Here is a 13,327-nt window from a genome sequence, read left to right as displayed (position 1 = left end):
AGGAAAGCATCCTGAACTTTTCTTTGACCAGGAATTTGTTCAGGCCTCTCAGGTCTAGGATGGGACGCATCCCCCCTGTTTTCTTTTCCACAAGGAAGTACCTGGAATAGAATCCCTGCCCTTCCTGCCCGGGTGGTACGGGCTCGACCGCATTGGCGCTGAGAAGGGCGGAGAGTTCCTCTGCAAGTACCTGCTTGTGAAGGGAGCTGAAAGACTGAGCTCCCGGAGGACAATTTGGAGGCAGGGAGGCCAAATTCAGGGCGTATCCGCACCGCACTATTTGGAGAACCCACTGGTCGGAGGTTATGAGAGGCCACCTTTGGTGAAAAAATTTTAACCTCCCTCCGACCGGCAGATCGTCCGGTACGGACACTTGTAGGGCGGCTATGTTCCCGTGGATCCAGTCAAAAGCCCGTCCCCGGCTTTTGCTGTGGAGGCGCAGGGGGCTGCTTAGGCGCACGCTGTTGACGAGAACGAGCGCGCTGGGGCTGTCCCTGTGCCTGGCGAGGCCTTCGGGCCGGCTGGTTGTACCTACGCTTTGCAAAAGAATAGGGTGCAGCCTGCCGTGCCCGGGAAAAACGCCCACCCGTGGGGGCGGGTGCTGAAGGCGCCCGGTGGGAGAGCTTGTCGAGAGCGGTTTCCCGCTGATGCAGTTGGTCCACCATCTGCTCGACCTTCTCACCGAAAATGTTATCCCCCCGGCAAGGGACGTCAGCCAGTCTCTGCTGGGTGCGGTTGTCCAGGTCAGAGGCACGCAGCCATGAGAGCCTGCGCATCACTATACCTTGGGCCGCAGCACGAGATGCCACGTCACAGGTGTCAAAAATCCCCCTGGACAGGAACTTTCTGCACGCCTTCAGCTGCCTGACCACCTCCTGATAAGGCCTGGACTGCTCCGGCGGGAGCTTATCGACCAGGTCCGCCAGCTGTTGCACATTGGTCCGCATGTGGATGCTCATATAGAGCAGGTAAGATTGGATGCGGGTCACGAGCATGGAGGATTGGTAGGCCTTCCTCCCAAATGAGTCCAGAGTGCGAGACTCCCGCCCCGGGGGCGCCGAGGCGGTATCCCTCGAACTCCGTGCCCTCTTGAGAGCAGAATCCACGACCGCTGAGTCATGGGGCAACTGGGGCCGCATGAGCTCTGGGTCAGAGTGGATCCTGTACTGGGACTCTGCTTTCTTGGGAATGGTGGGATTAGTTAGTGGTCGCACCCAGTTCCGGAGCAGCGTCTCCTTCAGGACATTGTGCAGCGGTACCGTGGAGGACTCTCTAGGTGGTGATGGATAGTCGAGGACCTCGAGCATCTCGGCCCTCGGCTCTTCCACAGAGACCACGGGAAAGGGAATGCTTATAGACATATCCCGCACAAAGGAGGCAAAGGAGAGACTCTCAGGAGGTGAGAGCTTCCTCTCCGGTGACGGCGTGGGGTCCGAGGGAAGGCCCGTAGACTCCTCTGAGGAGAAATATCTCGGGTCCTCCTCTTCCCCCCACGAGTCCTCATCCTCGGTATCGGACATTAGCTCATGTAGCTGCGTCCGGTACCGGGCCCGGCTCGACGTCGAGGCACCGAGGTCTCGGTGTCGTCGAGCGGTGGACTCCCGCGCCGGCGGGGACGGAGCTCCCTCCATCGACGTCGACGGGGACTCCACCTGCGTGGCTGTCGAGACCGGCACCGCAAGCGGCGGCGGTGTCGACTGCCCCGGCGCCGGGCTAGAGCTCGCCGGCGCCACAGTCATCGGCGCCGAGGGCGCAAGCACCCCCGGCGCCGGCACAGCCTGGCGCATCAGCCCTTCCAGGATCCCCGGAAGGATGGCTCTGAGGCACTCGTCCAGGCCCGCTGCCGGGAAAGGCGGTGGGGCCGGTAAGGGTGTCGGTGCCGGAAGCTGCTGGGGGCCAGGAGACGGCACCGAGGTGCCGGAACCCCGACGCGTCGGTACCTCTACCACCGACGGAGATCTCTCCTCTCTGCGATGACGCTTCGGCGTCGTCTCCTCTTCAGGGTGCACCGAGGGCTCCCGGTGACGGCGCTTCTTGTCTTTTTTCCGGTGCACGTCACCGGTGCCGGAGGGCATGGAGGAGGAGGAGGCCGATCCCCCTCGGTCTCGGGGTACCGGGTCCGACAGGGTTCGGTCCCGTGGCTCACGAGTTGAGGGAGTGACCGGGGCCGACTGCCCACGCGGTCTCTCTACCCCACTCTCGCCGGCGGACCGGCGGGCCGACGGGACCTGTTCTCCTGGGGTCGCTGCCATCGGTGCCGATGTCTCGGGCATCGATACCGGTACCGAAGAACCGGTCTTCGATACCGATGCCGTCGAGGTCGACGTCGAGGGGCCGGCGCAAGTTCCAAAAAGACGGTCCCGCAGAACTTGCCTCGCAACCTGAGTCCGTTTCCGGAGACCGAGACACAAAACGCACGACTTGAGATTGTGCTCCGGCCCGAGGCACTGGAGGCACCAAGCGTGGGTGTCGGTCTGCGAGATCGGCCGGCCGCAGCGACCACACTTTTTAAATCCACTCGGGACCTTCGAGGACATCGACGGAAAAATCGCGTCGGCGAAGTCAAAGTCGGCAATGGTGGCTAAAATCACACCACGAAAACTGAAACCGACCGAGCGGCCACTAGGCCGCAACGAGGCGTCCCCGCTAGAAAGCGAGGGAAAAGAAGGAGCGCGTGCTCCACACGCGCAAAATTCTTTTTTTTTTTTTTTTTTTTTTAATAAAAGAGAAAGAAGAAGAAGAAGAAGAGGCCGAACAGGCCAAAAGCAACGATCCGCGTAAACGCGGTCGAAAAAATCCGGCGGCTGAAACGAGAGAGAGGGGAAAACACAACTCTCTCAGTCGCGGAAAAAAAGTAACTGGCGGGAGCGGTCGCGCACGGGCGGGAAGACGGCCGCGCATGCGCGGTGGGCGTGCCCTGCGTGCCGACCGTCCCGCGAAGCTTATTTCCGGTTGGTGGGGGCTGCCGCGGACGTCACCCAGTCGTGAGAACAAGCAGCCTGCTTGTCCTCGGAGAAAGGAAGTTACTTCACAGGAGGCAGGAAGAAGGACCTGTAGCTGGCAGAGCACTCTCTCTCTCGTTTGCTGTTGTGGGAGGGGAGTGGCAGTAGAAGTGGGAGGGGGCAGTGGTGGGGAACAACGGTAGTGGTGGGGGAGGGGGTGGCAGGACCACGGAGATTGCTTGCCCTGGGCCCAGCTTTGTCTCTTGGCGGCCCTGCCTATAGGTATCATTTATACAGGGCTTAATTTGTAGACAAAAAGGAAGAGGAACTGGTGGTGGGGCCAAGGCCGGAAGTGAACTTACTCCTATACACACAATACTCTATCTGTGGATAAAAAGGAAGTTGGTATATACATATACATGTAAGATTCATATATTTAATAAAACTATTTTAAAGAATAGCACCTCTCTGCTCCAAAACTAAGCTAGTAAGTAAGAGTGATAGTTGGTTCACCCCTGATCTACTGAAACTAAAATGAGAATGCAGAAAACTAGAACCCAAATGGAATAAAGACGAATCCAACCTATCCAGGACCAATTGGCATGTGGCTGTTCACACCTAAAAACAAGCAATAGTAATAACCAGGAAAATCCATATATCTACGCCGATGATGTAACAATATACATCCCTTTCAAACAAGACACCAAAGAAATCCTCAAGGAGATCAACCAAAGTCTACGTATCATGAACACCTGGGCAGATGCATTTCGTTTGAAACTAAATGCAGAAAAAACTCAATGCCTGATACTCACTTCCCAATACAAAACGAATAAATTTACCGCTATAACTACACCCAACCTAAACCTTTCAATCTCAGAAACGCTAAAAATCCTTGGAGTTACTATCGACTGCCACCTAACACGCGAAACCCATGCAAACAACACAACCAAAAAAATGTTTTACAGCATGTGGAAACTGAAAAGAATAAGACCATTCTTCCCAAGATCCGTCTTCCGCAACCTAGTTCAATCCCTCGTACTCAGCCATCTGGATTACTGTAACTCACTGTACGCAGGCTGCAAAGAACACATCCTGAGGAAACTTCAAACAGCCCAGAATACAGCAGCCAGACTCATCTTCGGATTACCAAAGTATGAAAGTGCTGAACCCTTACGAGAGAAGCTACACTGGCTTCCACTCAAGGAACGTATTACCTTCAAAATATGCAATTGAGAAGGAGGAACTTCCCACAGTGAACCAACTAGCCACATACTTCCAAGACAAAAACAATCAACTCAGAGTCAGTTTCCCCCTGTCACTGACCAAGACCCTAACTTGCCTTTAACCTTGCCCCCTAAAGAAGGCACCCCTGTCAATAGAACCTGAAAAGACTTTGATTCCACACAGTGGTCTGACTTCACCAAACTCTTCTCAAAATATGCCACCTCTTATTGCAAACTAGATACAGTGGTGGAAATAAGTATTTGATCCCTTGCTGATTTTGTAAGTTTGCCCACTGACAAAGACATGAGCAGCCCATAATTGAAGGGTAGGTTATTGGTAACAGTGAGAGATAGCACATCACAAATTAAATCCGGAAAATCACATTGTGGAAAGTATATGAATTTATTTGCATTCTGCAGAGGGAAATAAGTATTTAATCCCTCTGGCAAACAAGACCTAATACTTGGTGGCAAAACCCTTGTTGGCAAGCACAGCGGTCAGACGTCTTCTGTAGTTGATGATGAGGTTTGCACACATGTCAGGAGGAATTTTGGTCCACTCCTCTTTGCAGATCATCTCTAAATCATTAAGAGTTCTGGGCTGTCGCTTGGCAACTCGCAGCTTCAGCTCCCTCCATAAGTTTTCAATGGGATTAAGGTCTGGTGACTGGCTAGGCCACTCCATGACCCTAATGTGCTTCTTCCTGAGCCACTCCTTTGTTGCCTTGGCTGTATGTTTTGGGTCATTGTCGTGCTGGAAGACCCAGCCACGACCCATTTTTAAGGCCCTGGCGGAGGGAAGGAGGTTGTCACTCAGAATTGTACGGTACATGGCCCCATCCATTCTCCCATTGATGCGGTGAAGTAGTCCTGTGCCCTTAGCAGAGAAACACCCCCAAAACATAACATTTCCACCTCCATGCTTGACAGTGGGGACGGTGTTCTTTGGGTCATAGGCAGCATTTCTCTTCCTCCAAACACGGCGAGTTGAGTTCATGCCAAAGAGCTCAATTTTTGTCTCATCTGACCACAGCACCTTCTCCCAATCACTCTCGGCATCATCCAGGTGTTCACTGGCAAACTTCAGACGGGCCGTCACATGTGCCTTCCGGAGCAGGGGGACCTTGCGGGCACTGCAGGATTGCAATCCGTTATGTCGTAATGTGTTACCAATGGTTTTCGTGGTGACAGTGGTCCCAGCTGCCTTGAGATCATTGACAAGTTCCCCCCTTGTAGTTGTAGGCTGATTTCTAACCTTCCTCATGATCAAGGATACCCCACGAGGTGAGATTTTGCGTGGAGCCCCAGATCTTTGTCGATTGACAGTCATTTTGTACTTCTTCCATTTTCTTACTATGGCACCAACAGTTGTCTCCTTCTCGCCCAGCGTCTTACTGATGGTTTTGTAGCCCATTCCAGCCTTGTGCAGGTGTATGATCTTGTCCCTGACATCCTTAGACAGCTCCTTGCTCTTGGCCATTTTGTAGAGGTTAGAGTCTGACTGATTCACTGAGTCTGTGGACAGGTGTCTTTCATACAGGTGACCATTGCCGACAGCTGTCTGTCATGCAGGTAACGAGTTGATTTGGAGCATCTACCTGGTCTGTAGGGGCCAGATCTCTTACTGGTTGGTGGGGGATCAAATACTTATTTCCCTCTGCAGAATGCAAATAAATTCATATACTTTCCACAATGTGATTTTCCGGATTTAATTTGTGATGTGCTATCTCTCACTGTTACCAATAACCTACCCTTCAATTATGGGCTGCTCATGTCTTTGTCAGTGGGCAAACTTACAAAATCAGCAAGGGATCAAATACTTATTTCCACCACTGTATCTCCCCTTCATACTTAATGAATATGGCCCCATCATCATTCCGCACAAATGTCTACTCATGGATCCAACAACAACTGTCACAGGAAATCTTCCCTCAAAGCCTGGCTGAAATCATCATCACACCAATAGCCAAAGATCCCAACCAACTCAGAAAATTGGTTTCTGACTACAGACCAGTAGCCTCTATCCCATTCTTTATTAAGTGAATGGAAAGTATGGTGACTTCATATCTCAACCATCTGAACCTGCGCAGTATCCTTCCAGCATCCCAATCTGGATTCCGTGCACTTTTCAGCACAGAAACAGTTTTAAGCTCCTTGCTGGATCACGTCCGACTACTGCTAAGTGAAGGATAAAGCGCACTCCTACTCCAATTCGACTTATCCTCAGCGTTCGACCTAGTAGACCACACCCTCCTAATAAGAAACCTCATGGACACAAGGATCACGGGGAAGGGTTCTAAAATGGTTCAAAGGTTTCCTGAAAAGTAGGCCATATAGAGTCAAACTGCACACAAACTTATCCCTGAACTGGCACAATAGATGAGGGGTCCCACTCTCCTCGGTACTATTTAATGTTTTCCTCCAACCCCTAAGCTCATAATTAGACAGCAATGGCTTTCTCCATTATATATACACGGATGACATCTCAATGTTAATTCCCATCCAATCAATCTTCAAAATTGACTTACCCAGAGTCCAACAATGTATCACCCTACCAGAAACATGGATGTACGACCACAAGCTAAAGCTCAATACAGATAAAATCAAATTCTTATGTTTCAACTCAAAACCAGAACAAATCCCCAAGATGATTACCATTAACCAAGTCGACTTTACCCTTTCCACAACAATCAAACTCCTAGTCATTCAAATTGATAGCGTACTTTCCATGGAGGCACAAGTTAAGGCCTTAAACAAAAAGTGTTTCTTCCTCATGAGAAACCTCCACACCACTCGGAAATTCTTTGAAACCAACCACTCTGAACGATTAATGCATGCACTATTACTATCCTTTGACTACTGTAACTCAACATACTTGGGTTGCACAAATACCTTACTGAAAAGACTACAACCTATTCAAAACACAGCAATCAGACTAATTTTCGGTCTATTAAAATTTGACAGCATCTCCCCTTTTCTATATCAAATTACATTGGCTACCCATAGAGGCAAGAGTATCCTTCAAATTGGCATGATTTCTTTTCAAAACACTACAAGGACTGGTCCCCAGCTACCTACTAGCTCACTTCTGCTTCACAACCTCTGCAAGAACCAGGAGAAAATAAATTGTCAACTTTTTCACCTTTTCCTCATCCAAGAGTAAGAAGAGACTAGCGCTCTTCGACAAATCTCTTGCTGGAAAGACATCGCCGGAACGTTCTCCCCTTCACAATCATACCTCGTGTTTCGAAAAATGATTTAAACTCTTTTATTTAAGAAGTATATTAGAATCCCACTGAAACCCAAAGCAATCCATTGCAATTCTCAGAGGAATGTTCTGATCTCTACAACCCTAAAAGATATTTGTAAACCTCTAAGAACTGAATAGGTGTTAGCAGGATATAAGCCTAATTTAATGGCCTAGCATTTTTTTCTCCCCCCCCCAACTGGTCTAGCATTTCTTTATCCCCCCCCCACCAGTCCAGTATTTCTCCTTCCCTCGCCCTCCCCCAAATAGTCCAGCATTTCTCCTCCCACCCCCTCTATAGACCAGCATTTTTTTTCTTCCCCCTCCTCCTCCAAGGACCAGCATTTTTGTTTCCTTTCCTCCTATCTATAGACCAGCAATTCTTTTCTTCTCCTTCCTCCTTCTAATCCATGGACCAACAATTTTTCTCCCCCCAGCATTTTTCTTTCCTTCCTATAGTCTAGCATTCCCCCCCCCCCCCCCTCCATGGACCAGTATTTTCCTCCCCCCACAAGCAGGCAATCTGGAATCTCCTGTTGCCTCTCAGCCCTTCCCTGTGTACCTTTTAAAAGTGGTCTTTGCTGCTGGAGGCAGCTGGTAGTGAGCAGTGATTCAGATGCGCAGCTCGTGTCCACTACAGAGCCTTCTCTCTGATACTTCTAGCCTCTGCAAAAACAGGAAGTGTGTCAGAGAGAAGGTACTGAAGTTGGCATGAACAGCATGTCTGAATGAATTGTTGTTCAGTGCTGGCTGTCAGCAATGAAAACCACTTTTTAAAAGATATATCTGGGGTGTTAAGAGGCAAGGAAAGATGCCGGGTTGCTGGCTGTGGAGGGGACAGGAGGGAGAAAAATTGGACCGTGGAGTGAGCAGGGAAAATGGGGTGGTGACTTCACTTCCAGTTACAAAAAAGTGCCAGAATGCCATTGTACCTCGTTTCTGCACAAATTAAGCCCTGCTTTTATATTATGTAGTACCTTGTGGGGTCTTTGTTAGCTGTTCATGAATTGCCTCTTCTCAATAATAGCATACAAACTGGAATTTACCTGAAGTGCTGTGTCCACTGGTGGCCACATACATTAGCAACATAATAAGCTGCCACATTTTTCAGATGTTACACCTATGAAAGTTAAAAAGAAAGAAGAGTGAAAGACCTCCATTCTCAGATAAAGTGGGCAAATGCATCAATGTTGCAGTACTCGTATTTTAAATATGGAGGATTTGGGAGGTTATGGGGAGATGAATGGGTCCTCCACTGGCTGGATCTTATGGTTCTCTTTTTTTAGATGAGGCATTTGCTGTCTGGAATACTGATTCATTACCCTTGTATCAGAACCAATAGCAACAGAATACAATTATGACACAGCCACAAATAGCCTTGATAACTGTAAACTCTTCTTTCTCACTCTCCCTCACACACACTTCAGGCTTTGTTCACAATAACTAGAATTTAAAGGTGATAATATGTTTTGAATAACTTACAGATACAGTGAGTTGAAATTCAGTGCTCGTGCCTTCCACCATTCGAGTCTGTGAGGATTCTGGTTAATCCATAACTTCAAATATTTACTTACAGCCTTTGCTCTAACATATGTCTCCCTCCTCCCTCCATTTGGTAAACACATTCCAAACTCAAAACCAAAATTCAGCTAGTAAACTCAAGGGACACTGTGAGAAACCACCTATGCAGGAAGAACGGCTTCACCTGCTCCTTGAGGAGACAGAATGAACTCAAGTTTGTCGACAATAGGAAATTTGTAGATATTTTTCTTTTTTTGCGGGGGTGGGGGGAGGATAGCTCACGAACATTTCTGAAGATAAGAAACAGAATTAAAATGGGGGACATTGCCCTTTCCAATGTTAACAGAGGGTGAGAGTCATGAAGCAGTGACAGGAATACTTAGATTATTTCTTTAGTACTGTTCAGATAGTTGTGTAGTACAAAAATTAACATTCTTACTAACATTCTGCTACTTGTGTGCATGAAATATCTGAAGAAGATGGCAGCTGTTTTTAGCTCCTGAAAGAAGATGGTCCCAAATATTTCTTTGGCTGTATAATCATGATGTAGGATTTAAAAATTCTGTTTTAATGTTCAAAGAAAAATTGAGGGGGGGGGGGGACGGCGATGGTAAATCAAAGTAAACCTTTGGACTGTAAATTTATGCTTAGGTTCTATAGAAATGTATGGGGAGTTGAAGAAGTTAAGATGTCTATGTTAGAAGATCATTCTTTTAATTTGTGTATATTGTGAACTGCTAGGAATAGCTTTTTAACCAAGATGGTGGTATATAAGTTTTTAATAAATGAAATACAAGCAGCTATCTTTAATTAAGGATAAATACTTCATTGTTGTGAAGAAACAATGGAGGGCATGTTTCATTTCTTTAAGAGACCTAAGTGTGTATGTGTGGCCGTGGGTATGTGGTTTTGGGTTGGATTATGGATGGAGTGTGGGGTGAGTGAAAGTAATGGGGGTTCATTATATGGGGGGGGGGGTGGCTTTGAAAGCACCTTTTGTTGCTATTTGTCCTTAGCTGTTCAGCTCATTTTCCCTCTTTTGTCGGCCTTCATTGCTCAGTTGCAAAGTGCTGGAAAAGTGTGGGAGACTGGGAGAAGAGGGACTTTTGGACTGAAGTAGGGGTCAGCATCCTAGCAGTTCTAACTTCTCATAGAAAGCAATGGAGATTTTATAAAATCTTGGTTCTATGAAAATAATGATCCAATTGGGCTATGCATTATTTATTTTTGTTTGTCATGTTTTCTTTATTTAAAATAAAACAAACCAACCCCCCCTTATTCCACCTCCACCCTATAGCAATGCCTATGATTGTGGCAGCCACTGCACTGACCTCTAGCAATGTTGCCATGGTGCCTCCAAGCCCTTCTTATACTCCTTTATTATGTGGCTGGTCAGCAGGAGAAAGCATTTAAGTGACTCCTTTACGGCTTCTATGAGGTAAGTGTTTCAGTATGAGCTGTGAAATCTCATGGATGTTATCAGAAGTGGCTCCATACCAGTAGGAAAGGTGGCATTTAAGTGCTTCACCTGCTGCCTAGTTGCATGGAGAATTTTGTAACTGGAATGCGGCAGTGCAGTAACATTGCTGAAGGAAGTACAGTATCTGCTATGCCGTCATCCCAACACACTGCCACTACTGCTGCTGCCCCACGAATTATCATAAAACCACAAACACAGTCCTCCTAGTGATAGAAGGCCACACTAGCAGGTGGTCATACACTGTGGCCTGCACCTAGAATAGCTCAGCAGGATGGATGGGACCCAATATGATAGCCTTTTTCTGCCATCATCTACTACATAATGTAGGAACTACGGCAGCTGTCTTCCTATGGAAAGGCACACTAGCTGAACCAAAGAAGATAGAATCTGGATGCCAGAGATTCTGGGATTCTATGGACAGACTACACTGCACTGTACAAGATGAAACTGTTTGAGTCTTGACATCGGAGGGATGCTGGCCTCCTCAGGAATGAGCTCAGAGATATCCTGTACCAGAATAAAGGGGCTAGCTTGAATTGGACACAATTCTTTCCACTGGTGGGGGTCACCATGCATGTGAAGGGTCTCCAAAGGACAATTTCAGCTTCATTAATTAGTATCACTGAGCTATGAAGACGACCAATCTCTTTGAAAACTATTACGAACCTTTCTTTGCATATTGATCTGATAGGAGAACGGAAATGAGATAAAAGGGGTATGAAGACAAAGGAAAGAGGGGCTATTTTGAAGATTCCTGAAATGCATGCTGCCTGTATATGTCTGTCTTTATACCCTAACGTTTATAACTATTAGTAAAAGGGTATATATGGGCAGAGGCCCCTAAACCTTTGGCTCAGCTCTTCCAATGCTCCAGCGAAGAATACTTGTGCTGGTGAGGAACCTCAAGCTCCACCAACTGCATTCCAAAGGTTTCATTTAATTCAAACTCAACTTTACTGAACTGTCTGCAAATGGCAGCCAGTTTCTGTGTAACTCTGTATGTACAGTAGAACCCTTCTGATCCACCTGAGACTGTATACCACAAACTCTGAACCACACTTTTCTCCAACTGGATCTTTAGAGTAGGTTTCCTTAGTATTTACACATTTACAAGATTTCCTGTCCTGAGTGGAGTAGCCAGAAGGCAATTTTTGGGTGGGCCAACAGGTTGGATGGGTGGGTACTAGAGTTGCCAATTTTTTTGAAAAAGAAAAAACAGCAACCTGATGCACCCATGCTCTGTCCCTACCCCATTCCATGCTCAACCTCTACCTCACTCCCCATAACTTCAATGAGGGTTGAAGTGCAGGCTTCAATGGCTGCAGGCCAATTGAGAGCTAAAGGAAGTACAATAGACTGCACTCTTCAGCCCCACTAAGCCATGGTCCTCCAACACACATATGGTATTGAAGCCAAACACATTCTGCATCCAGAGAACCTCCTGGCCCTCCACCAACAATGGATACAGAGTACAGCAAGGACATTTCCCCATAAAACTCATCATACAAAGAAATTTTGGTTTCTGGTGTAATCTCTATAACAGACATATTATAAATTAATTAAAAAAAATTTATAAAACAAAAGTCACTCAGAACCTAGAGCAAATCTACCAGGCCAACACTAACTTCCAAAAACAAGGATCCTACCTATGAAAAGGAAGTGTCTTAAATATTATAGTGGGGCCTTAAAATACAAATACATTTATCTGAACAAGCCATATTACTACAGAATGCTACATAGAAACTTTCATGCTAACAGAATATCTCAGTCACACACAGAGAACACAAATGCCAAATACAGAATAAGTGACCACAAATTCCAGAAATATAAGCTAAACAGAAACCCCAAGAAACCAGACCTTGCATGAAGTACAACACCAGAGAACAAGAAAGAAAGGCATTTCCTCCCATGCAAAATATAAAGATGGCACATGCCAGGGATGGTGTTAGGGGTTGCAGCTAGAGCAATTGTGCTTGGTTCCTTGGCCAGAGACAGCCTGCCTGTTGGAAGCTGAAGGCGCAGCCTGGTAATGGACTTTCGGGTTCTTTCCTAGATTTCTGTCCTAGACCCCAGCCATGTTTAACATCAACTCTGGCAAGATGTCATTCCAAATCCAACATATTATATTCATAACATTGAAAATAAAATAATTTTTTGTACCTTTTTGTTCTCTGGTCATTTTATTTTTCAAATCATATTGGTCCCAGTCTCTGGTTTCTGCTTCCCTCTTCTCTTAACTCACTTGCCAGGGTCTCCTGTTTATTTGACATTTCTTTTTTCTCCATGTCTATCATCCATTTTCCATCTCTGTTTTCCTGTATTTCCTTGTCCAGTATCTTCCATGTTCATATCCCCTCATCATTCCTCTGTGCACCTATGCACCCCATGCCCAGCATATCCCTTCTGTGTTCCTGTTCTCCCGCTTGTCTGGTATCTCCCCCCCCCCCCTCTGTGTCCATATACCTCCCTCTCCAGGATCCAGCATTATATCTCTATTCCATATCCCCTTCCCCCCTTGTCAGGCATTGCCCCTCTGTGCCCATATGCCATCCCCATACAGCATCTCACATTTGTGACCCTGTCCCCATGCTCCCACCTAATGCCCATCATCTCCCTTCTGTATCTGTACACCTCCCTATGTCCCTTTTCTCCCTCCTCCATACTGTGTCCCTCTCCTCTCTGATCCCACCCCAACCAGCTTCTCTTCCTCTCTCTTTCCTTTCCCTTATGCATCTGGCTCTCTCACTGTGGGTTCAGCATTTCACCCCCTCTTCCTTTATCCCCTTGTCCAGCATCTCTCTCCCTTCCATTTAACCCCTCCCATAGGTCCAGCACCTTTCTCCCGTTGCTCCAGCCCTCCTTGCAGGTCCACATCTCTCTCCTTTCCCTTCAGCCATCCCCTGCATATCCAGCA

General features: G+C 47.4%; 1 protein-coding gene across 1 annotated transcript in view; it reads right to left on the bottom strand.

The window, feature by feature from the left end:
* Positions 1-9,122, bottom strand: part of PROC (protein C, inactivator of coagulation factors Va and VIIIa) — a 196,981-nt gene extending 187,859 nt beyond the window's left edge. The window contains exons 1-2 of the mRNA XM_030215644.1: positions 8,895-9,122; positions 8,459-8,532 (exon numbers count right to left, since the gene is read on the bottom strand). Of these exons, the coding sequence (XP_030071504.1) occupies positions 8,459-8,516 (58 nt within the window). The 5' untranslated portion in view covers positions 8,517-8,532; positions 8,895-9,122. The remainder of the gene's footprint in view (positions 1-8,458; positions 8,533-8,894) is intronic.
* Positions 9,123-13,327: the final 4,205 nt, after the last annotated feature.

The sequence above is a fragment of the Microcaecilia unicolor genome, chromosome 10 (genome assembly GCF_901765095.1).
Source record: "Microcaecilia unicolor chromosome 10, aMicUni1.1, whole genome shotgun sequence".
Classification (NCBI taxonomy): Eukaryota; Metazoa; Chordata; class Amphibia; order Gymnophiona; family Siphonopidae; genus Microcaecilia; species Microcaecilia unicolor.
The sequence above is the reverse complement of the archived record's forward strand: the minus strand, read 5'-3'. Positions and strand labels throughout refer to the sequence as shown.